Source organism: Lontra canadensis, unplaced genomic scaffold, assembly GCF_010015895.1.
Source record: "Lontra canadensis isolate GAN:19392208 unplaced genomic scaffold, GSC_riverotter_1.0 scaffold273, whole genome shotgun sequence".
Taxonomy (NCBI): Eukaryota; Metazoa; Chordata; class Mammalia; order Carnivora; family Mustelidae; genus Lontra; species Lontra canadensis.
This window is the reverse complement of record NW_022631267.1, coordinates 123,987-149,607: the sequence shown is the minus strand read 5'-3', so window position 1 is coordinate 149,607 and position 25,621 is coordinate 123,987. Positions and strand designations below refer to the sequence as shown.

General features: G+C 39.6%; 1 protein-coding gene across 1 annotated transcript; it reads right to left on the bottom strand.

Annotated features, from left to right (window-relative positions):
* Nucleotides 1-5,581: 5,581 nt before the first annotated feature.
* LOC116862609 (phospholipase A and acyltransferase 1-like) lies at nucleotides 5,582-24,705 on the bottom strand. Its single transcript, XM_032849968.1, has 5 exons — nucleotides 24,496-24,705; nucleotides 16,875-16,941; nucleotides 16,253-16,391; nucleotides 11,820-12,088; nucleotides 5,582-5,836 (listed from the first exon to the last, which is right to left on the bottom strand). The coding sequence occupies exons 3-5, from the start codon at nucleotides 16,389-16,391 to the stop codon at nucleotides 5,735-5,737; spliced, it is 510 nt and encodes a 169-aa protein (XP_032705859.1). The 5' UTR covers nucleotides 16,875-16,941; nucleotides 24,496-24,705; the 3' UTR covers nucleotides 5,582-5,734.
* Nucleotides 24,706-25,621: the final 916 nt, after the last annotated feature.

The window sequence follows — 25,621 nt, the reverse complement described above, 5'->3', positions numbered from 1 at the left end:
GGTTTATCAATCTTATTAATTCTTTCGAAGAACCAGCTCCTAGTTTTGTTGATTTGTTCTATTGTTTTTTTGGTTTCTATTTCATTGATTTCTGCTCTGATCTTTATGATTTCTCTTCTCCTGCTGGATTTAGGCTTTCTTTCTTGTTCTTTCTCCAGCTCCTTTGGGTGTAGGGTTAGGTTGTGTACCTGAGACCTTTCTTGTTTCTTGAGAAAGGCTTGTACCGGTATATATTTTCCTCTCAGGACTGCCTTGTTGTGTCCCACAGATTTTGAGCCGTTGTGTTTTCATTATCATTTGTTTCCATGATTTTTTTCAATTCTTCTTTAATTTCCTGGTTGACCCATTCATTCTTTAGAAGGATGCTGTTTAGTCTCCATGTATTTGGGTTCTTTCCAAATTTCCTCTTGTGATTGAGTTCTAGCTTCAGAGCATTGTGGTCTGAAAATATGCAGGGAATGATCCCAATCTTTTGATACCGGTTGAGACCTGATTTAGGACCGAGGATGTGATCTATGCTGGAGAATGTTCCATGGGCACTAGAGAAGAATGTGTATTCTGTTGCTTTGGGATGAAATGTTCTGAATATATCTGTGATATCCATCTGGTCCAGTGTGTCATTTAAGGCCTTTATTTCCTTGTTGATCTTTTGCTTGGATGATCTGTCCATTTCAGTGAGGGGAGTGTTAAAGTCCCCTACTATTATTGTATTATTATTGATGTGTTTCTTTGATTTTGTTATTAATTGGTTTCTATAGTTGGCTGCTCCCACTTTAGGGGCATAGATATTTAAAATTGTTAGATCTTCTTGTTGGACAGATCCTTTGAGTACGATATAGTGTCCTTCCTCATCTCTTATTATAGTCTTTGGCTTAAAATCTAATTGATCTGATATAAGGATTGCCACTCCTGCTTTCTTCTGATGTCCATTAGCATGGTAAATTCTTTTCCACCCCCTCACTTTAAATCTGAAGTTGTCTTCGGGTTTAAAATGAGTTTCTTGTAGGCAACATATAGATGGGTTTTGTTTTTTTATCCATTCTGATACCCTGTGTCTTTTGATTGGGGCATTTAGCCCATTAACATTCAGGGTAACTATTGAGAGATATGAATTTAGTGCCATTGTATTGCCTGTAAGGTGACTGTTATTGTATATTGTTTCTGTTCCTTTCTGATCTACTACTTTTAGGCTCTCTCTTTGCTTAGAGGACCCCTTTCAATATTTCCTGTAGAGCCTGTTTGGTGTTTGCAAATTCTTTCAGTTTTTGTTTGTCCTGGAAGCTTTTTATCTCTCCTTCTATATTCAATGATAGCCTAGCTGGATATAATATTCTTGGCTGCATGTTTTTCTCGTTTAGTGCTCTGAATATATCATGCCAGCTCTTTCTGGCCTGCCAGGTCTCTGTGCATAAGTCTGCTGCCAATCTAATATTTTTACCATTGTATGTTACAGACTTCTTTTCCCGGGCTGCTTGCAGGATTTTCTCTTTGTCACTAAGACTTGTAAATTTGACTATTAGGTGACGGGGTGTGGACCTATTCTTATTGATTTTGAGGGGGGTTCTCTGAACCTCCTGGATTTTGATGCTTGTTCCCTTTGCCATATTGGGGAAATTCTCTCCAATAATTCTCTCCAATATACCTTCTGCTCCCCTCTCTCTTTCTTCTTCTTCTGGAATCCCAATTATTCTAATGTTGTTTCGTCTTATGGTGTCACTTATCTCTCGAATTCTGCCCTCGTGGTCCAGTAGCTGTTTGTCCCTCTTTTGCTCAGCTTCTTTATTCTCTGTCATTTGGTCTTCTATATCGCTAATTCTTTCTTCTGCCTCATTTAACCTAGCAGTGAGAGCCTCCATTTTTGATTGCACCTCATTAATAGCTTTTTTAATTTCAACTTGATTAGATTTTAGTTCTTTTATTTCTCCAGAAAGGGCTTTTATATCTCCCGAGAGGGTTTCTCTAATATCTTCCATGCCTTTTTCGAGCCCGGCTAGAACCATGAGAATCGTCATTCTGAACTCTAGATCTGACATATTACCAATGTCTGTATTGATTAGGTCCCTAGCCTTTGGTACTGCCTCTTGTTCTTTTTTTTGTGGTGAATTTTTCCGCCTTGTCATTTTGTCCAGATAAGAGTATATGAAGGAACAAGTAAAATACTAAAAGGGTGGCAACAACCCCAGGAAAATATGCTTTAACCAAATCAGAAGAGATCCCAAATCGTGAGGGGGTGGGGGGAAGGGGATATAAAGAGGTTCAGAAAGAACAAAAAAAAAAAGAAGAAAAGAGAAACAAATAAAAAAAGAAAACCAATAATGAAAAAATATAAAATGGAAATATATATATATATTAGATAAACTAGTTAAAAAACGTTAAAAAAGAAAAGGGTAAAAGTTAAAAAAATTTAGGAGAAGAGAAAAAAAAATTGAAAAAGAAAGCAAAATTAAATTAACTGCAAGGCTAAAGAATCATGGGGAGAAAGCCATGAGTTCCGTGCTTTGCTTTCTCCTCCTCTGGAATTCCGCTTCTCTCCTTGGTATTGAAACTGCACTCCTTGGTAGGTGAACTTGGTCCCGGCTGGGTTTCTTGTTGATCTTTTGGGGGAGGGGCCTGTTGTAGTGTTTCTCAACTGTCTTTGTCCCAGGCAGAATTGCACGGCCCTTACCAGGGGCCGGGCTGAGTAATCCGCTTGGGTTTGCTTTTGGGAGCTTTTGTTCCCTGAGCGCTTTCCGTAGAGTCCGGAGGACGGGAATGAAGATGGCGGCCTCCCAGTCTCCGGCCTGGAGGAGCCGAGAGTCTGGGGCCCCACTCCTCAGTGCGCCCTCAGAGAACAGCGCCCAATTACTCCCGTCACCCTGCCTCTGGCCACGTTCTGAGCTGACCGAGCCTGCGAGCGGTTCAAGGTAACCCCGAGCTTAGAGCTCACTCCTCGGCTCCGTCTCTGTAGCCGGCTTCCCGGTTCTAATACCTGTAAGCTCTGAGACACTCAGACACCCCGATCCTTCTGTGACCCTGTGGGACCTGAGGCCACGCTGACCCCGCGTGCGCTTCACCCCGGTTAAGCCTCTGGAGCGATGTCCCTCAGCGGAACAGACTTTTAAAAGTCCTGATTTTGTGCTCCGTTGCTCCGCCGCTTGCCAGGAGCCGGCCCCTCCCCCCGCCGTCTATCTTCCTGTCGCTTTGGATTCACTTCTCCTCCAGTCCTACCTTTCAGAAAGTGGTTGATTTTCTGTTTCTAGAATTGCTGTTCTTCTTCTATTTGATCTCCCGTTGGATTTGTAGGTGTTTGCAATCTTTAGATAAGCTATCTAGCTGATCTCCCGCTACCTGAAGTAGTCTCAGCTGCTACTTCTCCGCCATCTTGACTCCTCCCCCCGAGAATGATAATTTTTAAATGTGTTTAATTTAGTGACTACCAACGAAAGATCAAAAGATGAAAAAGATTTTTAGATTATAATTAAGAAATATATGTCAACCTAAAATATATGACAGCTCAGGTTCCTTGAACTGGCATATCTGTATTTAGTAATTTGACCTTTAGATTCAGAGATTCAACCGATACACCATGACATTTAGATGACAAAAAGATTAAAAAAAAAAAAACTTTATTAAATAAATGTACAGCTTCTCCCACCCAGTTTTTCCAATAACCTATTTGTTACCTGATAGATGATGATATTTATTTCATGCATCCTTTTGTGTGGAGGGGGTACATAATAAAATTGAACTCTACACTCGGCTTTGCTAAAATATGCTCAGAGAAAGGTTAAATAGTCTTGGAAGAAATGTTTGATAAAAGCACAATGAGCATGACCATCTATCAATGATTACCTATAGGAAACAAAACCTGTACAGTCTTAAGTTGCCCATCATTAAGACCGGCCATTTTTATGGAAAGACTGATAACTAACTTTGTGAGCTTTCTTTTCAGGGTGAAAACCAATGGAGTCTGAACGCTACTTATCTGAAAAGGTTTCCTCAAATTCAATTTAAAAGTGCATTTGTGACATAGCATAGCTATAACTGTCTTCTGGAGTGGAAATGTCTAGAAATGTTTGACTTGAGGGTCCTCAGGAGGGCCTCTTATTCTCCAGTTCAACTCCCTCTCCTCTCCCATTGGTTAGCATGGTAATCCCACCAAACTCAAGTCTCCTGCCTTGGGTAAGGTTTGCCCTCTGCAGTCATCCTTCATTAAAAAGTAAGTACAGGTTGGGAAAAGTAACATATTAAACTGCTGCCACTCTCATCCTTATTTGACAATCTTAAAAAAAAAGTTTTTGTTTTTTGGGTGGTCTTTTGTTTGTTTTTTACTCTTACTTGAATGCAAAACATAAAAGGGAAATTTAATTTAGAATCAAACTGAAGGGGTCATTTTTGATCATGGCACCTGGTAGAAGACATTCACACCTCCCAGAGGACCACTTTGGGGGTTATCAGGAGACAGAATTGGTATCATAAGAAAGAAAAGAGATTGGTCAGGGAACAAAGAAGAAAGACAGGATCTCTACTGGCCCTGAGTGTAGCACATTACCCCTGCTGTCATCATTACTCTTAATGCTGCAATTAAACCATAAAGTATTTCTGACTCTGGGGTAAAATCTACATCAGCTTAATAGGTCCAAGACTTTCATTGAGTCTTCTGTTTACTTTATCTACCACATTTCTAGTTCCCTGATCATACCCTTCCACACCCCCCCCTACTTGAACTTTTCCTTTATTTAATGCCATGCTTCTAATTATGGCATGAGAAGGATGTCATTGGCTGGTAGTGTGGTTTGTAGGGTAAGGTTGTAAAGTCTGATACAATCCTAGGGCTTAGAGACCCACATTCACTTTTCTCCACCTGCTGCCAAGGAGAATTCCACTGGGAAGTTATTAAAAGGTAATTTGTTTCATTCAACACATAATCAATAAAATGCAAGAATAAAATCATGACACTCCTTGACTTACAGTAAAAAGTCTTAAATAGTAACATGAGATATTGTTTTCTAAATATGGCACTTTAAACCTGCATTTAATGATCTCTTGCTAAGGTTAAAAGGGTCAAATTCTTGAAATACTTCAAAATCCAAAGGGAATAATGTAGAAGTAACAGCCCACTCTTGCTTGTCACATACTCCTGACAAATGAGTCACTTCCAGGGAAATCACTGGATCTAAAATGCTGGAGCACAGAATTTTGTCTCCCGTCTACTCCACCTGTATCTACACAGGAACTAAGAGATGGGCATGTGCTCTCAAATGGATTGTTAATCAGAGCTCCTCAAACTGCTTAATGAAATGTTCAAATGTCCCAGTTTCTTTTCTGACCAGAAAGGGAATATGAAGTTAGATGTCAATCTCAACAATTTGAGGCTCTTAACATTTCCTTTAAAATCACATATAAACTGTTCTCTATTCCTTTGGAAAGTAGAAAATAGCCACCCTCAGGAAAAAGGAAAACAACATTTATGGTAGAAGATAAAATATGATGTGATTTTGTTAAGATCCGCTGCTGGCTTGCTCAAAAGGCTACTGCTTCTTGTTCAAGCTGCCACAGCAAATCTTTGCTAGTAGGGAAAAAAATTTCCATGGCTCAATGATGAGATAATATCAGTAAGCAATTTATTAAAGAGCCTGCCATCCATCACTGGAATTTGGAACAATAATGATGCATTGAAAATAAGTATTCATCCCAGGTTTTTTTTTCCCCTCCTCACAAATTCCTTCAGCTCCAATATCTCTTCAGTAAATTGTTAATAGTATTTTGCTCTTTGTCTTTTTGGAAACAAACCCAGGAGTGAGAAGGCACCAGCAGCAGCTGCCACAAACCCAATGGTACTTATTGCTTGATTGGCCTATAAAGAAATGAGAAACAAACAAAAAACAAATCTTATTCTAAAGGCATCTCTGTCCTAAACCCAAACTTTAGCTTGTTCTTAAAATGAAGACCTTTTTAATGTACAAAGGATAAATTTAAAGCTTCATGTAAAATTTAACTGTGTATGAACACATAAATTTATGATTTTTATAATTATGACAAAGATATAGTTAAATACACATATGTATATATTCTTCATATTTTTGTGGTCCCCAACAATTTATAACTCATCATGGCACAATTCCTTATAAACATGGTAGTACATCTGGGAGGTAGTAGTACTCCTGTTTTGCAAAGCTTGGTAAGTTAAGTGATTTGCCTGAGGTCATTCCACCATGATGTTTAGAAATAGGTTGAGTCGTGAACCAATTGCCTCTAAACAATCATTATCTCCTAAACACATACAGGTTGGTTGGGTCTATACCAGGGTGAAAATCTGAGTGTGTGTGTGTTTTCTGACTTGAGAATGTCTACTAGCAAAATAATTCAGAGATGTCATCTAAGCTAAATACCTATAAGCTCTTATTTGGTAGATACAATTTCTATTTTGATAAACAAACTTCCAAAGAAGTCAATAATGATGTTAACTATTGTGTCAAAAATTAATTTCTCATGTAGACAAACTAAAATAAACCACTCTCAAGCTCAATTGTCCATAAAGGAGTTCAGACATTTATAGCTTTAAGGATATTAATCATCATGATGAGGGATCTAATGAATATTCATGGTTTTCATGGCACTCAGCTAATATTGCCTTCCATCTGTATGAGTTTGAGTGCAATTTTATGACCCAAAGGTCACATTCAGATGCTTCAGAGTCATCAGGTATTTTGAAAACAACAGTTGTTCTTTGGGATTTAAGAATCGGGCTTTCAAATAAAACAAAACATTTCTCCCAAATGACTCTAGGGACCAACCCAAATACTGGAAATCCTGACCCAGCTCACATTTGAGCACTCCTTCTGTCTAACCCACAGGCCTTCCCCACATAGGTTGCCATTCCCACAAGACTGCTACACAGTGCTACCTCCCCAACTATAGCTTCCCTGTTGGAAATAGACCACAAGGGCCTGGCCAAGAAAGAAACACGTTATACCATCCTGTGGTCTCTAGGGACAAGGCCTGTCATTGTAGCTCCCTGCTCTGCCACCATCCTCAGTTGCCAGGGAGAATGGCATTGGCAAACAACTGACAAATCCAATTTAGTTTACAATTCTAATTCTGTTTGGTTGATTATTTTATTCATACATTTTAATGAGTCACCACCTAAGTTATTTCCCAGGGAAGAGTCAGAATTTGCCACAGCATAGAGCTACCCACTTGGCACATGGAGAGCCAAAGGGACAGGAAGATACGAGATAAAGGACAATATTCCAAAGAGGGGAAAAATCAGTAATCAGACAAGAATCAAGGATTATAAATCAAGCCTAACCCTCATTTAATTTCAGGCACATACTGAGATCCCAGGAAGTTTTGAGATGGGGAAGTGTGGAAGGTAATAAACAAATAAGAAGTTGCAATTGGTGCCTTTAGAAAGAGGAGTCAAAAGATAGCCTGGGGAGGTGGCAGAGGCCTATGGGTAGGGTGGTCCCAGCTAAATGCAGACCTAATTCACTGTGTCTCCTTCAGCCGCTTGAAACATAAGAGGCGAGAGAAATCCCACAGATCTAAGAGGTCTGGGGAGAGCAATGTGATCCTAAACCAAAACCCCCTGAGAGCACATAGGCCAGATACCATGACAAGGAAGCTACTTCCTACAGTGTAGGCAGTTTCCCAAATCCCAAACACTTATTTCAAGTTATAGTCCAGATGGCAAAATTCTGAGTAATTTGGATAATCTCTTGGAGTTATGTGTAATGGGATTTGACCTGCAAGAATATAACATCCCAGAATGTTCTCAGTGAACTAGAGCTTTTATTTTACAATTTAGGATTATAAAATCACTTAAGCTGACTTTTCACATTTTATCCTTTACAGGGTTCATAAAGAATAAAGGCCATATTCCGAGGATCTATACATGACCAATGAAACATTAGCTGAATCTGGAGTGCTGTGTCCTGACATAGTGTAGCTGGGTCACAGATGACTTCAGGGCTTATCAAAATTCCTCTTCCCCTGAGACGAAGGCCACAGTGCTATGCACTGAAGCACAGTCAGACTGTATCACAGTTCAGCTTGTCCAGGCCTATTCAAGGGCGCTGCCATCTTCCACAAAGGCAGGCACATTTTAATACCTTGTTAAGACTGTAACAGTGGTGGGGCGCTTGGGTGGCTTAGTGGGTTAGGCCTCTGCCTTCGGCTTGGGTCTTGATCCCAGAGTCCTGGGATCGAGCCCCGCATTGGGCTCTCTGCTCAGCAGGGAGCCTGCCTCCACCTCTCTCTCTGCCTGCCTCTCTGCCTACTTGTGATCCCTGTCTGTCCAATAAATAAATAAAATCTTTAAAAAATAAATAAATAAATAAATAAATAAATAAATAAAAGACTGTAACAGTGGCAAATGTCTATTTAAGAATTTTTTTAAAGGCAAGCCACAGACTAGAAAAAAAACGTTTCCAAAGACAGATCTGGTAAAGAACTGTTATTCAAAATATGCAAAAAGCTCTTAAAACTCAACAAAAAGAAAATGAGCAAGGAACCCAATTTAAAAATCTATAATTGACAAAAGATCTCAAAGGAAACATCATCAAATATGATATGCAGGTGACAAAGAAGCACATGAAAGGATGCTTAACTTCACAGATTTAGGGAATTGCAAATTAAGACAATGAGATACCACTCTGTACCTAGCAGAATGGCTAAAACCTAAAATGATCACAACTCCAAATCCTAAAGACGATGTGGAAAAACAGGAACTCTCATTTACTGTTGGTGGGAATGCAAAAGGGTAGAGCCACTTTGTAAGACACTTTGGTGGTTTCTTACAAAACTAAACATCCTCTTACCATACAATCCAGTAATCATGCTCCTTGGTATTTACTGAAAGGAGCTGAAAATTCATATCCACATGAAAACCTGCACACAAATGTTTCTAGTAGTTTTAGTCACGATTACCAAAGCCTGAAATCAACCAAGATGTTTTTTAGTAGGTGAATGTATATCCAGACAATGGAATGTTATTGAGTGATAAAGAAAAGTGAGCTACCAAACCATGAAAATAGATGGAGGAATTTTACATGAATGTTGCTTAGTATGCATACTGCTCAATTGTTGCCAGAGGTTTAGAGTGAAGGAAAGATGAATACTCAAGTGGAAGATAGAGGAATTTTAAGGCAGGGAAATTATTCTGTATGAAACTATAGTGATGTATATATATACGTCACTATACATCTGTCAAAATTTATAGAATGTACAACACTGAGAGTGAACCCTAATGTAAACTATTTTAGGAGAGGCAAAACCTTTTCCTGTATCCACCTTAGTTTCTCAGCTAAACCTTATTAACAAAAGACAACTTTACAAAAGAAAACCAACAAGTTTACTAACATATTCATCTCATATATACATGGGAGAAACTCAGGGAAGAGTATCTCAAAGAGGTGGAGTAGAATTCAGGCTTATATGGCATCTTCAAAAAAGAACAGTAGGTTTGTAGAGTAATGACAGGACAAAAGAAAGCAGTTTTAGGCTTCCCAGAGCAGCAGACCATGGGAAGGTAAATATATGAGAAACTTATGACAAAATCTAGTTAGTTAAGGTTGTCATTTAGATTCCTCTGGTGTCCTCTCCAGGCTGGTAAGAGTCTTAATGATAACCACCAGTTGTCCTGGATGATTAACTTTTGTCCTTCCTGCTAGAGAAGGGCAGAGGGACACCTTTGAAAATGTATGTCCAACTTTTACGGTCTGCTTCTCAACTGCTTTCAGCTCAAAATAATCCTTATGCCACATATTTTGAGGTGACATATTCCAGCTTTCATCACTATGTACTCTAATGGGTAACATGTCAGTGTTGGTTCATCTTTTGTAACAAGTATACTACACTGATGTGGACTGTTAATAGTGGGGAAGGCTGTGTACATGGCTAACGGGGAGGGCTTTGAGGGAACTCTCTAAACTTCTAGTTCAATTTTGCTGTGAACTATATACTGCTCTAAAAAATAAAGTCTATTACTGTTTTTTTGAATACAGACAAACACAAAGAAGACAAAAATGGGGCTACAATCCTTCCACCTTTCTAATCTTTTTAAATGCATTTGCAGTTTTTTAAATTGGGATAAACACACAGCCATCCCCCCCCAAAAAACAGTTCTAAGCTCAAGACCCCAAAGCCCTGAGGAGATCCAAAAATGAATCCAATATTAGCTATTATTAGTAATAATACTACTAATTATTGATAGTTATGAAAATAATAATACAAGTGCTATAGTTTCTATCAGGTCAACATTTTATTGAAGAGTACCAACAAAGATATATAAATTTTTTAAAATATTGTGATTAAAAATATTCATCCAAGTTTTGCTGGTTTGGTGATGAATAATATGTAATACATTGTGCTAACAGACTTCAAATATCTCCTATAATCCTCCAAACAACCTCAGTTTATAGATTAGGAAACTGATAAACAATGTTCCCAAAACCACCCAGCTAACCCCTGGGGAAGAAGTTGGTCTAGCTCCGGTCAGCAGAATTCCAAAGTTTAGATGGCTTCTTAAGGCTGTCACAGCACTGTCTTCAACAGAACCTGTTAGAGAACCATTCTAGTTGTTGAGGAATGATTAATTTTCCTGAGTTGATTCTGGGTATGAAAGGTGAAAAGATGAGGGATTGTAAATTAGAGTCAAAGCAAAAAGGTGGTATTAATCCTTTTTTTTTTTTTAAAAGCCACATTAAAAAAATTGCTTGTTGAACACAGCAGACAACTTTATCATTTGCAAAGGAGAGGGATGGACTGCATTTCCAGCTATATCACTAGTTTTCAATGCGAAGGTGAGCAGGAATTTGTGTGGATATCCTCTGTGTTCTGGTTCAGAAGCAATTTATTGTTATATGTGAATAGAACATTCATTATGTTAATGCATTTCCTAATAAAAATGAGTTTCCAATTAAATTATTTCCCAATGAAAACAAATGTATCCTTTCATAATGTTCCCTCTCCTATCTTCCCAAGCTTCCATGAGAAGAATTGTAAACTCATTCCTTAGAATAGACTTTTATATAACAGATTCAACAGTTTCAAGATACTGGGAACCTTTATTCATTCTCTTATATCACTTTAATAAATCTTTAGCTTAAAACATCCATGTTGGAATTGGATTGGTGGTATGATAGGAAAAAAGAAGGCAAATGAATCAAGCATGCTTTTAGTTAGGAATCTGCTATGCTACAAAATAGTGTGAGAAATGGCAACATTGCATGCTATTTTAAAAATAATTGATCCATTTTAAAAAAATTATCCAAAATCTCAATGAATCAAAGGAGCTGCTTAAAAGCACACAATTCCTCTGAAACTGGCATTGCAAGGAGACAGAAACCATTTTCAAATCCACCAAAATATGTCTGTCATTAGTTGGCCTCTCTCAGCTAAGGGAAAAGAATCCCAGAGTTACCATCTATGTTTTTGGCAAATGATCTCCCACTTAAAAATGTCAACATTCTTTTCAGAATGTTCTTTTCAGTGCATGAGGTTACTGATTTGAAACTGCTGTATGACAGGGAAATGGGAAAATAGAACAAAACAAAACCCTGAAGGACAGAGGATAATAGGACTGACAGAAAAGCTATGGTCTTGATTCTGCTTCAAGTTCCTCCCAGCCCCAAATTCATGATGTCCACATTCAAGCTTTAATTTGGCCATTAACTTGCTACATGACCTTGGTCAACTAGATTCCTTCCTTTATCCTTTGGAATTCTCATATTTTCTTGTCCTTTTCCTTTTGTTTGCTGCCTGGGAGTCTTACAGTCAGTAGTTATTATTTTTCCAACGTAAGAACCTTTTTTATGTATCTTCTAAAGGAAACTCACCTGATCTGAAACTCCTTCTCCATAGCGAAGCAAAGTCACAAAATGCTCACAGTTGTTGACAAGTATGTCATATTCCACCTCCTGTCCAATAACCATCTCTGACCGTTGCATGACTTCTTCCACGGGGAGAGGGGAGTAGGTCCCATCATATTTATTGTTTATTCTGTATGTGTCCTTTCCCACAACATCCCTCAGCAGCTGCATCTTCACCAGGGCTTTCCTGCTGAATATAGACTTGGCGCTCGTAAATGAGGAAGAAATGCCATCCTCTATAAGGAGAATTCTAGTTAGCAAGATCAAGTGATACAACCCAGTGAAATCCAATGCCATATAATTACAGTGCCACACTTTTGGAACTGATGGAGTCACTGAAGCCCCTGAAGGAAGGAAGCTCTGTTCCTAACTTACCACCAAACCAGAGGCCACTTAATCTTGCCAGACTGAACAACTCATTCTGTAAGTTTATCGGTAACAGTACAATATGAGTGGAATATAAGGAAACTCTCTGAATATTTGTATCTGCCCATAGAGCAGATTGGGTGAGAAAACTACCCATTCTTGAGGAATAAGATCTCTATCATTGGCATTATTGTTCGAGATCTTGGTATATGTTCTTAGCACAGTACATCTAAGACCACTGTCTACTTTTTTCTATAAAACATGCTCTTTTTCAGCATCTGAACCTTCCAAACTAGTATCTCTGGAGCTCAGCAGTTGTGTATTAGGATCAGTGAGTTCATCCTAGTCTCGAAGCTGTGCTCCTTACCCCTTCTTCTGCCTTTTACACTTGTCCTTTCAACTTGGCTTGAAATCTGCATGGTACAATTTGAAACCTGCATGATACCTCAGTCCTCTAAAGGGTCAGAGAGGATCAACTGGGGCCCTGCTTTTGTCTTGCCAGTTTCTTTCGACCAAGAAACTAGGTCCTGAAACTGAACCTAACCTAGTAGGTGCTGCCCAATAGATGTGGCCCTAGGCTATGCCCTACCCACCCACCTGTTATGTGCCCCATCCCCTGCCACTCCATTTTAGCTGCCTTATTTGGCAAGCATCTGCCTAGACTTCCAGGGACCATTGTCTCCTGGTCTGCTACTGTCAGTATCAGCCTGGACAGATGATTGCTCAGTGTTCAGCTCTAACACCAGGCCCTGGTCCCTCTCCATCTGCCTGAGACTGCTATGCTTGGCTATTTGTTCAAGTAAATCATGGATGGGGGGAGGGGATCTCCATATAACTGGTGGTTAGACACTCTTCCTTTTTCTACTTCTCTTTTTTCCTACCTTCCAAGCTCCTTTTCTTCAAGCAGCATTTCCAGTTACTATCTTACACATTGAAAGTCCTTATACATTACAAGTTCTTAAAGCCTGTATCTCCTAGTTAGAATTCCTAAAATTTAAAAAAAAACTAGTCTGTTGCAATCCATTTACAGGTGAGGATATTGAAGTGTGGAGAGATAAACTGGCTTGCAAAATATGATGTGAGTAGTTAACAACAGAACCAGGAATTGGATTTCAGTATCCATGATCAAAGCTCCATGCTACAACCACAGTAATATGGAGCTTACTGCGTGAAAATAAAGAAAGAACAGGAAAATCTCTTTATTATTTTCCAGATGTGAAAACTGCAGAAATAATTTAACATTGCTTAATGGTAATCACCAGACTCTGCAGAAACTAATGGCTCTTTATCATATATGTTATTTTATTTGCCATTTCTATTTTCAATACTCTAGAACAAGAGGCAAATATCTCAAAATGTTGCAAAAACCACTTCATTAAAAATTCTCAGGTGTTTTCAAGATAGTAAGACTAGGATTACTAACACTTTTTCTAAAGGTATCATGTCCCAGTCTATTTAATTGCATATATTTTTTCTTAAGAAACGATTTGTGCTTATTTCTAAGCATTTAGGAAATACAAAAAAAACCTACATAAACATGTAGATATAAATCACCCATTATCTACCCACCCAGAAATAACTGTTATTATTTTGATGTACTTCTATTATGTCTTATTAACACATGAATACAGATGTGTGTATATGTGTGCATTCACATGTGTATATATTATTTCTTTGCAAACTAGGTATCACATTACATACTACATTTTAAATCTGGAATTTTCAAATAAATATCATGCAAGATTATCTCATGCAATTAAACATGGCCAGAAATATGATTTTTTAATGGCCATTATAGTAGCTGTTGTTTTGGCCTATCTAGCACCCCATCCCACAACTGACTCTTTCTTTCTGGAAAAGGTTTTGTATGGGTCAGTTATAGTATCTCATTCTCCTGGGCACAGGGATGGTCCAGTGATGGGCATGGGATCCACACTATATGAACTAGGATTATTCTCCATGCTAGTTCTTACTAGAACAGGAAGGGATTAGCTCTCTTCTATTGGGTCACAGGACTGTAAGAATGAGAGCCTAAGGATACTGACGGTCAATTAGTTCAGCTTCCTAGAGAGACATAGACTGGGAGTATTAAGACAATATACAGAAAGAAAATGCAGATATGAGGCTTGATAATCATGTTCAATCCCCTTCATCCAAGCATCCCTGAGTCCAGTACCATCTTCACCCTTTTTGTAGTTCCCCTCAGTGAAGCAATGAATTTGCCTTTTTGCTCAACCTAATTTGTTTGTTTTCTGTTACTTGCAACTAAAGAATTCTGTCAAACATAGAATATGTTTGACATATCTAATATGTCAAATATTAGATATGTCATATATCTAATATTCTGTGGCAAAGTCATAATTCATTTAACTAGTTCCCTACTGAACATTAAGCAACTGAGAATTTCTTTTTTTGTGTCTCTTAGTCTCCTCCACATATTTCATCCATTCCCCTATCCTCTCCCCTCTGGTAACCACCCATTTGCTCTCTATATTTACGAGTCTGTTTCTGGCTTGTTTGTTCACTTGTGTGTGTGTGTGTGTGTGTGTGTGTGTGTGTGTGTTAGATTCCATATGTAAGTGAAATCATATGGTATTTGTCTCTCTCTGTCTGACTTATTTCACTTAGCACAATACCCTCTAGGTGCATTCATGTTGTTGCAAATGGCAAGAACTCATTCTTTTTCATGGCTGAGTAATATTCCATTATTTATATACCACATCTTCTTTATCCATTCATCTATGGATGGACACCTAGATTGTTTCCCACATGTTAGCCATCGTAAATAATGCTGCAATAAACATAGGGGTACATATATCATTTCAAATTAGTGTTTTCATTTTCTTTAGGTAAATATCCAATAGTGGAATTACTGGATCATAGGACTTTCTATTTTTAATTTTTTGAGGAACATCCATATTGTTTTCTACAAAGTGGCTGCACCAGTTTGCATTCCCACCAACAGTGCTAGAGGGTTCCCTTTTTCTCCACATCCTCACCAACATTTGTTATTTTGCTATTATCTATTTTTTAAACTGTTATAAATGAGGTAAAAGTAAACACTCTTATAAGGAATGTTATTCCACATTTCTATAAATATTTCTGAAGAATAAAATCATGGAAGTACAATTACAGGGGCAGAATATATGAACTCTTTTAAGACTTTTAATACATAGGAACGCCTGGGTGGCTCAGTGGGTTAAAGCCTCTGCCTTCAGCTCAGGTCATGATCCCAGGGTCCTGGGATCCAGATGCACACATCGGGCTCCCCGATGCTCAGGAAGCCTGCTTCTCCCCCTCCCACCCACCTCCCCTCCACCCCCCACCACTTGTGTTCCTTTTCTCGCTATGTCTCTCTCTGTCAAATAAATAAAATCTTTTTAAAAAGACTTTTAATACATACAGTTAAATTGCTTTCAGGAACGATGTTAGCAACTTTCATTTCTTGAAACAATATCCTTGTTTTTATTTCCTTATAGCCTTATCCACACTATTATCATTTTAAAATCTTTGCTAATGTGATAGTCATAAAATCTATTATTTTATTATACAATTTCTAGATTACTACCTTTAAAGATAGGTATTGGCTTCTGGTATTCTTTTCCTATAAACTGTTCATAGTTCCTTACCCAGTTGTTTGTTGGGATTTTGATGTTTATGTATCCACAGCATCTAGAATAGCATTTGGCATATGCTGAGTAATCTATAAATAAATGCTGAATGAATTGATATAATTTGTGTGATATATAAAGACAATGATTCTTACCATGTTTGTGACAAATATTTTCCCCAGTGGATTATTTACTTTTTCATTTTTTTTTTCCAATCCAGAGGTTTTAAATCTTATGTTAATTGGTCTTTGTGATTTATCCAGTCCCAGTTTGGTCTTAGTATGTCCTTCTCTAAACCTGTTTCAGATAGGTTTATCTACTTTCTATATTTTGTTTCTATTTTATTTCATGAATTCATTCATGATTCCTCCTTATAACAAGAAAACTCAAAAGCTCTTAGGAGTTGCTGTAAACAAACCTTACCTAGAGGTGCTATGTTGATAACATAACCATCACCCAAGTACAGTGCCCAGTGCTGATAGCCAGAACGAAATACTTCAATCAAGTCCCCTGGCTGGGGGTTACCAGGATAGCTCAAACTAAAACAATCATTAAACGCCATCTGAAATGATAGACACAGAGGAGATCTAGCTGACATGACTTGCCAAAAGAAAATTCGTTTAAGACTTTCATAGAAGTATAGACACACAGAAATTATTGGGATTGCATTCCTTATTAAAGACTTAAACTCACGCCACTGTCCTTTTCTTTGAATGATTCCAACACTCTATTATATGCATACAGTTGAAAAAGATGTGAGAAAGAATTTTGTTTGCTAATTGCTTAATTTTCTATAGCAATGCTTCTCATCCTGGTCAATCCCAGGGCTCCTTTACAATAGTAAGCATTTTATAGTTCCCTCTTTAAATCCAGAAATTCATAGATAGGATAATTTACCTACATACAAAATTTCCAAAGTATTAATAGGATGTCCTATTTGGAATAGAAAGGGGAATTTAATTTATAATAACATCTGTTTTATGTAAACACTCAGTCTGTGACTGTACCAAAACCCATAATAAAGTATCCATATGCTTGTACTTACTTAGCATGAAAAAGGTCAACATTCAGAAGCAGAAGATGCGAAGTCTTTCCGCCTTTCATATACCAGCCTAGTAAAATCAAAGAACAGGGCATGGGTGGATACTGATATTCTGTGCAAAAACATACCTTATATTGCAAAACTTACTCTATCATTTAACTTAACCAGAGATAAGTTCCAGGCTCAGATGAGTGGCCAGCCAGATATTCAGTCATACTGTAAGAAACAGAACATTGCTTCCTTGTGCCAAACTGTATCATGCAGGACTAGGCACTTCAGTCTCTACCCACTAAATAATCAGTAAATGCTCCGTGTCATATGACAACCACGAATATCCCCACCTATTTCCACCACTCCCCTACTGCTTCACTCACTGTCTGATTCCTTACTTACTGATTCCAAAAACAGTGTAAAGTAGCCATCGTAGAAGTGAGACAACTTGAAAGGTTGGGGAGTTCACCATGTTGATGAATATGTCTGAAAATTCTGAGTTTGGTGAAGATTTTTTTTTTTTAATCAATACTTTTCAGAAAGAACATAGAAATCCCTGATGGTTGATTTTTATGGGAGGTTACATTTCCTATGTATGTATGGCATGGAAGTAGAATGACTCAGCAGGCGGAAGTTAAGAGACATTCATCAATACTCAAAAGGAGATTTAGTGCTGTATCCGTGTTGAATCTTCAATTGACATCAGATTCTCATCATCTCTCACTCTAATATAGATATGTATGCTCATTAACAAAATAAATCCAAGTGCCAGAAAGGGAAATTTCCAAACCATCTAAGTTATAATCATAATAGCATAGGCTAAGGACTTGGGAATACAGACTATCATTTTTCTGGCACTCTAAAAGTCTTTTTTACAACACTTCATATTGGGAGGGTGTTTTCCCAAGTATTTGTGTGCCATCTGTTGAAAACTTCAATCATCACACTGTCACAGAAATCCCGCCAAATGTAAGCTGTCCATCTGTTGAAAAATAACTATGAAAACAACTTTATGGAAACCATTAAGTCTAACCGCTCTGTCAAATATGTTTGAGTCTTATTAAGATGGAGTTCAGAATTTGGCCACATGGGCACTAAAAGGAAAAATAGATCATATACTATGAAATAAACAAACACATTTCCCATGAATAAGATTCAGCAAACACACCCAGCTGCCTACTAGAATTCAGGGACCCAGCCAAGTGCACAACAATAATCATCCTTTGAACACAGAGCACTTTGTAGTGTAACATTTTTTTTTTCAAATGCACTATCTCCATTAACCCTATTTAACTTTTTAAACAACTATTTGAGCTTATTATGTTGCCATCACATTTTGCAGGGAAAAAAATATACAACAGCTAATGCCAACTTCTGGAAAATACTCCTTGAAACCTTCGTACAGATCACTTATATTGGGGTTATATCCCAGGAAACCCATTGTTAGTTGAAAATACCATAGGTCAAAATGCATTTTCTTTATCTAACCCACCAAACTCCATAACTTAGCCTAGCCTACCTTCTACATGCTCAGAACACTTCCATAAGCCTACAGTTGGCAAAATCATCTACCACAAAGCCTATTTTATAATCAAGAGTTGAACATCTCGTGTAATTTATTGAGAATTGTATTGAAAATGAAAAATGTGGCTGTATGGCTATATGGGTACAAAATGGTTCCCAATGCTGGAGCAGTGGTGGTGAGCTACTGTAACCAGGCTTTGTGGACTAGCCAAAGCTAGACAGGTAGATGGTAAGCCACAGAGGTGGCTGTGTGTAAATGTTGAGTAAGTAGCTCATGGCTTTTGTGTGATTTGAGCTCCTTATCCTTTCAGCCACAATAATTCCATGAAATGGATGATTCCACTGCACAATTTTAATATATTTAACACATTTTCAATTCTGACACATAGTTTGTAAACTGATTTATGAAATGTAAGTTAATTGATTTCACGAACCCTATCATTTATATATATTGAAGGATGGTGGGATAACAAGGAAAACATTTCATATGAGTAGCCACTCAAGAAACTAAGGGAGGAGATTGGAAGCTAATATGTAAGGGGAAAGTGAGTTCCAACAGTAAGTGCTTAGAAACACAGCAATTTATTGCAGAAAGGTACATCAGACATTACATAATCCACTGCTCTCCAAACTTGTTTTTAGCAGCAGGGCCCCGAATTAAATCAAATATCAGAGGGACCCACAAAAATATAAAACACAAAAGTACCTCTATCCTGGATGAAGTCAGGAAGGAGCATGAGAGTCCCATCTGCTTCTCATTGCTGCTGCTACTGAGGTTCTCTGGGGCCCCAGAAATTCTAGGAATGGAGCTTGAATAACACCCATCTAGTTCTAGAACAGCCCCTCATTTTCAAGATAGGGGAACTAGTAACAGGTGGACACTTTGACTCACCAAAGGTCATATGCTATTTTACAAAAGATTTTCAAGAAATGGTGGGAGAGCAATTGAATACTCATTAAAAAAAAAAAAAAAACAGGGGGCGCCTGGGTGGCTCAGTGGGTTAAGCCTCTGCCTTCAGCTCAGGTCATGATCTCAGGGTCCTCGGATCAAGCCCCACATCGGGCTCTCTGCTCAGTGGGGAGCCTGCTTCCCCCCATCTCTCTGCCTACCTCTCTGCCTACTTGTGATCTCTCTCTCTCTCTCTCATTCTCTCTGTCAAATAAATAAATAATGTTAAAAAAAAAACAGACAAAAAAAAATAAATACAAACCTCTACCCAAGTCTCACACCTTATACAAAAAATATTTCAAAATGGATCATGGAATTAAATGTAAAACTATAAAACATAGAGGAGAAAGCACATAAAATAAATTCTCCAGGATCTAGGGTAGATGGGTTCTTAGTCTTGATACCAAAAGTACTATCCATACAAGGAAAAATTGGCAAATTGACGTCCTCAAAATTTAGAATTTTGCACTGAAGAAGACCCTGTTAAAAGCTCAAGAAGACAAATTACAGAATGGGAGAAAATATTTGCAAATCCCATAACTAAGAAAGGACGACTACTGAGAACATAGAAAGAACTCTCAAAACTCAAGAGTGAGAGAGCACGGAATGCAATTAGAACCTGACTACGAGACACAAAGACATTTCACCAGAGAAGAGACTCAGATGTCAAGTAAGCCATGTTAAACATCATTAGCCACTTGGGAAATGCAGATTAAAACCACAATAGGATAACATCACACACTTACCCCAATAACAAAAATTAAAAATACTGACAACAGAAAATGCCAACAAGGATGCACAGCAACTCTATCACTCATTTGCTGGTGAGAACATAAAACGGCATAGCCATTCTTGAAGCAATTTCTTTAAAAACTTGTAACTGCCATATGATCCAGAGATGTACTGCTAGACATTTACCCCAGAGACTGAAGACAATGAAGACTTATATTTACACAAAAACCTATACATGAGTGTTTAGGGCAGCTTATTTGTAATAGCCCCAAACTGGAAACAGCCCAGGAGACCTTCAATGGGTAAATAAATTGCGGTACAGCCATAGCATGAAATACTGCTAAGGAAGAAAAAGAAACAAACCACTGATACGTGCGGCAACCTGAGTGAATCTGCAAAGAATTATGCTGAGTGAAAAAAACCAATGCCAGAAAGTGTGATACCGTATGATTCTATCTATAGAATATTCTTGAAATGACAAAATCAGAGAAAGAGAGAAGAAATAGTGGTTGCCGGGGGTTAAGGAAGTGGTGAGAGGGAGGAGAGTGTCGCTATAAAAGGGCAACCTGAGAGATTCTAGAGATGATGGAAATGTTTTGCCTCTTGATCACATCAAAGCAATAAACTGTCTGTGATATCGCACTGCAGTTTGCAAGACGTTACCACTGGGGGAAACTGGGGAAAGGTGCAAAGGATCGCTCTGTGTTATTTCTTACAATTACATGTGGATCAAGAATTACCTAAAAACAAAAATATTAGTGAGAAAAGAGACCAATGCTTTTTTTTTTAAATATAGGACATAGGAGAGGACAAATATGTGGAAGTTATATCGAGGGAGATTTCAGCTGTGTAGGAGGAAAACTTCATCGAAAGTTGTCCAACAATGGCACAGAGCACCTTGTGCAGATAGCAGTCTGTCACTGGGCATGTTTAAATACAGTCAGGGTTGATAAAAATGGCATTTCCACAGTAGTGGTGGAAAGCGAGAGTGATTAGGGCTAGAAGGCCTTGTAAGGTCCCTTTCAGCTCTGATGTTCTCTCCTTCTGTTTTCCCAGCGTGGTGCTAGGGGGAATCCTCAAATCAACACCATGAACGAGAGAGAATTATTTCCCCCATTTTAAAGATGAGGCTTATGGTGTCCACAAGCAGTTCAGGAACCTACCCAAAGTCACACAGTGGGAAAGGGCAGAACCCACAACCTGGACTCAGACTAGCCTCCTTCCAAGATCGGCTCCGTATCCTAACTGCTTCTGCTCATTTACACTGTACTGCCTCCATTGCTGGTATTTCAGCAGCCCTTCTAGCACACTCCTGGGCCACTTAGCCATTGGGAGCTGATTATTATGATCACCATTTTACAGATGAGGAACCTGAGGCTCCGATGAGTTATCTGTCAGACCTAAAATTACAAAGATAGTAAGTGGCAGAGAGAGAATTCAGTTCCAGGTCTGTCTTCTTATTCCAGCCTGCATGTTCCTTCTTTATACCATTGATTAACACCATTAACCAAAGGAACTGCTACTAAACATTTCTTATTTTCCCTCTTCTCAAAAGCCCATCACATGGAGAAGCTGTGAAAGCACATGGAATATATATTTCATCAACAACACAGAAAGTTTTTAAACATTTACATGCAGAACCAGAGAGTAATGGGAAATGGACCTTGGGGAATCCCTAATCTTCTCTTGCATGGGGGGTGTCAAGGTAGGGCTAGAAGCATCTAAAAGGCGCCTAGACTCAGACCTTAGACAAATGGCTATAACCTGTCTGCTTGGGTAACTTGATTTACATGGACCACATCTACCCATTTCATTTGGGCACACGAAAATAATAGTGTGCTTCATGAACATGAGATAACACAGAACTAATGAAAGATACATTTATGGGGCGCCTGGGTGGCTCAGTGGGTTAAGCCTCTGCCTTATCGAGCCCCACATCGGGCTCTCTGCTCCGCAGAGGGCCTGCTTTTCTCTTCTCTCTGCCTGCCTCTCTGTCTCCTTGTGATCTCTCTGTCAAATAAATAAATAAAAATTTTTTAAAAATTTAAAAAAAAGAAAGATCCATTTATAAAGTCCTCTATTACAATCTTTGTGTGTCTCCTTTAAGATAAAAAAGACTGTTTTAACAGTTCATCTGCACAGAATTGTTTGTCTAGTTCATAACAAAGAGTGGCATGAAGGTAAATCTGCAACCTTTGTACAAGAAATTTCTCGTTTCTACTGCCAAAACAGGCTACCTTGTTTACAGCTCCTTGTTGGTCCCTCCCAGTGCATCTAAAGATACAACTGTCCCCTGAACAGATAGAGACAGGCTGATTACCTGCTGCTCATGTCCATAGGCCACCTGTGTTACAGGAATACTAAGAGCACTTTTCCCACAAACTCCTCCCCAAAATGCAAAGCTGTTGGAAATCTGAAACACTGACACAGATCATCCTTAGTCCAACAATCTTCCAATTTGATTTGGACCCTTTCCCACTTCAGTGGAATTTTTTCATCCATGGTCCCAGTACACTGAGATGGTTCCACGAAGCCCCACATTCCCAGAACAGCTACTTCGCAACCTCTCAGAGCTGCAAGGCACTTTGGTTCCACATCTTCACTCTATAGCTGAGGAGATGAACCATCCTCCCCACCAGATAAACCACCCTCACTCAACCACTGCTTGGAATCCCTTCAAGGCTCCCCACTACTGACTTCCCATCTTTCCGCATATGCTCATCCCCATGTTCTAGGAAAACCAAACTATTCATTATTCCTCACACTCACCTGGAATTTTGTTGCTAACACTGAACCTTCTACCTGGTATGCGCTGCCCCTTTCCAAATGCCCCCCAAAGTCCCACTCTTAGAGATCCAGGTCAGATGCCTCCTCCTTCCCAAGGTCTGCTGGCAATCAGCCAGAAATGTCTCCTTGGTAGTTTCCACGGTGCGTTATCTAACGCCTATTGTGTTTCCCACACCTGCGTCAGTTACTGGTGTCCGGGGAATAATCTCTTCCGCTCAGTATGGAGTGTTGGTTCTTGTTTGTCTCTACACCTTCAGTTTCTAGCAGAGCGCCTAGCACAAATGACTGCTGAGCAAATATTTAATGAATGAGGGAATGAGAAGCCCCAGCCTAGGGAGGACAGAGTGGTTGGGTTTTTCCAACACATAAATCATATTAATAGTCCCAAATGCCAAAGTAATATCACCATCCCCCAAATCTAATATTTCGTAATACCAATTACTTGTATTATTATCCGTATTCGTTCAGTGAGGACGATAGCTTCAAAAGACTTCTTATGAAAGACCAGTTTCTAGTCCTGTTCTGCTACTTAATGGCTGTGTGACTTAGGTACTGAGTCTCTCCCTGTGGAGTCGGTGCTTCCATTTGTAACAAATAAGGGCACGGAGGCTCTCTACTGGTCCTTTGAGTTTTGCACATCTGACAGGTGGTGCAAACAAGGTTATCTGGGAACCCAGAGGTCCTCCCCACCATCCCCAGCCCACCTTGCTCAAGCCCGAGGGCGTCTTTTCCGCTGGTGGCAGCTGTCGGGGTCCTGGGGTCGCCCTGGACTCGCAGCTGCCGTCCCTCTGGCTAGCGGCCACCGGCCCACTCCATCTACCCTCGGGATAGGTCAAGGCGCAGCTGCCCACGACCACTCGGCGCCGCCCTCCAGCCCAACGCCAGCTCCCCCGCGCGCCCCGGCGCCCACTGACGCAGCCGCTCACTCTTGCGGGCTCCCGCACTGGCCCGCGCCGCGGGGGTTCACACTCCTCACTCAGAGGAGCCCTAACAAGTCACCTGCCCTGTGCGCGTGCACGCACACACACGCACGCACACACGCGCACACCCAGCGGTCAAAGCGCAGCCCCAGCGCGGAACCTGAACAATGAGGGAGCCCCCCCCACTCTCCCGGGAGGCCCCCCGCCCTCCCCACCCCGGCCCCTAGCCACTGGGATACTCTTGCATCAGATTTTTTATGGTATCAAGGATTGTGCTAGACACAGCAATTACTAAATTAATGTCTTGTTGAACCTGGAAATGTTCTTGTACACTCGTCATGCATGCACACTGCACCGCTAGAAGTATACACCCTTCTAGAGTTGCGCAGATTCCTTTACCCAGGAAAGGACCCTTAGTGCCTGTGCCCCCAGGAAAGCAGCTCGGTCTTTAACTCAGAAGTGGAAGGAGGGCGTGGCCTTAGAAAATTTCCCTGCTTCCAAAGACACACACCCCTACTGGATGAGAGCTTGGGAGCCTGATCCAGAGCCTAAGGGCTATGAGGACACACATGGACCCCGCTCCCTTTGGACCCCTACGTATCACCACCCTCTAACCTAAGATCAGCTTTAGAATGGGAAGAGGAGAAGAAGGAGAAAGGAGAGAGGAGGGCCTGCCAACCCCTCCGCAGCCAGGTACTAGTTTCTCCCAGTGCAAATTTACCTGGCTCCTGATGGGATGGGGCCTTCCTTAAAGACAAGCCACTCTCCTTCTCCAGCAGCCGGTGTGCCCCTCCCTCACCTCTTCTGCCCTTCCCTGCCAAAGTTCTGGTTCTGTAGGTCCTTTATTCAGCATGAATTGGGTGCATGTGACAGAGCAGGGCCTAACTGACTCTCTTTCAGGCCAGGTAGGTCAGCAGAGGTTTCCAGGAATAAAGCCATGCAAGTTTAAAAATAAAGCTGGGCATGAAGAGTATCCCTTTTCTTACTGCTAAAAAAGGGAGGCCAGGAAGACTAGCCAGCTAAGTAAGGAAAGCCTGGTGGACTGCTAAGTGAACTTTTTGGAGCTCTGTACAGGACTTTCCTTCAAATAAGTCATAACCTAGATTTTTACTCTGATTTAAATGGAATCACAGCTAAAAGGGAGGAGTCAAAGGCTGAAATAGCTTGCTAATTTTATCTGTTTTGCCACAGTAGGATAAGAATTATGTAAAGATGCAGCTGCCTTTATAAAGGAATCAGGTTCTGTTATGAAAATTAAGGGTGAACCTGCATGGTTTGAAACTAGGTCTGGCTTTGGCAACTTTGGAGACAGAGAGAGAACATAGAAAGACATGGAAAGCATGAGGGATCTAGATATAATCACCGGCAAAGTGGAAAGGAAACTAGAACACTTGACAGGCTGTAGCTTTGGGTAGCTTTTTTTTTTTTTTTTAGCTTATATTTTTATTATATGTTTCCTTTTTTATATATTTTTAGAGTTCTAAGCTGAATCAGATATACCTTTCAATACCCATTGAATGTCTGTAAGAGAAAGCCATAAACATGCATTTGCTTTATGTTCCCCAACTATTTCCATTGAGTCATCACTGAAGGAAGTGGTTCATGATTTTCTACAGGAGAGTTATTGTGAGCATTTATAAAGCCATCCCACTTATGAGTTAAATTTATTATGTTTGCCAGGTTAATCTGTTTTCTCTAATCGGACACTTAATCATCCCGTCTCCTCTCTGTATTATGGATTCATGAATGTGAACCAAGGAGGAATGCTCAGTCAGGGCAAAATGATAAATTATCATTTCTTTTTGGGGGTATTTGTGATTAAATGCATCATAATAGAATTAAAATGA

Bases quoted from the DNA above. Each gene is read 5' to 3' on its own strand.
- LOC116862609 (XM_032849968.1), bottom strand. From the start codon at position 16,391: ATGGCGTTTAATGATTGTTTTAGTTTGAGCTATCCTGGTAACCCCCAG. The intron at 12,089-16,252 runs GTAAGGTTTGTT...TTCTCCTTATAG, and splicing joins TATCAACATAGCACCTCTAG to AGGATGGCATTTCTTCCTCA. The intron at 5,837-11,819 runs GTGAGTTTCCTT...ATTTCTTTATAG, and splicing joins GAGAAGGAGTTTCAGATCAG to GCCAATCAAGCAATAAGTAC.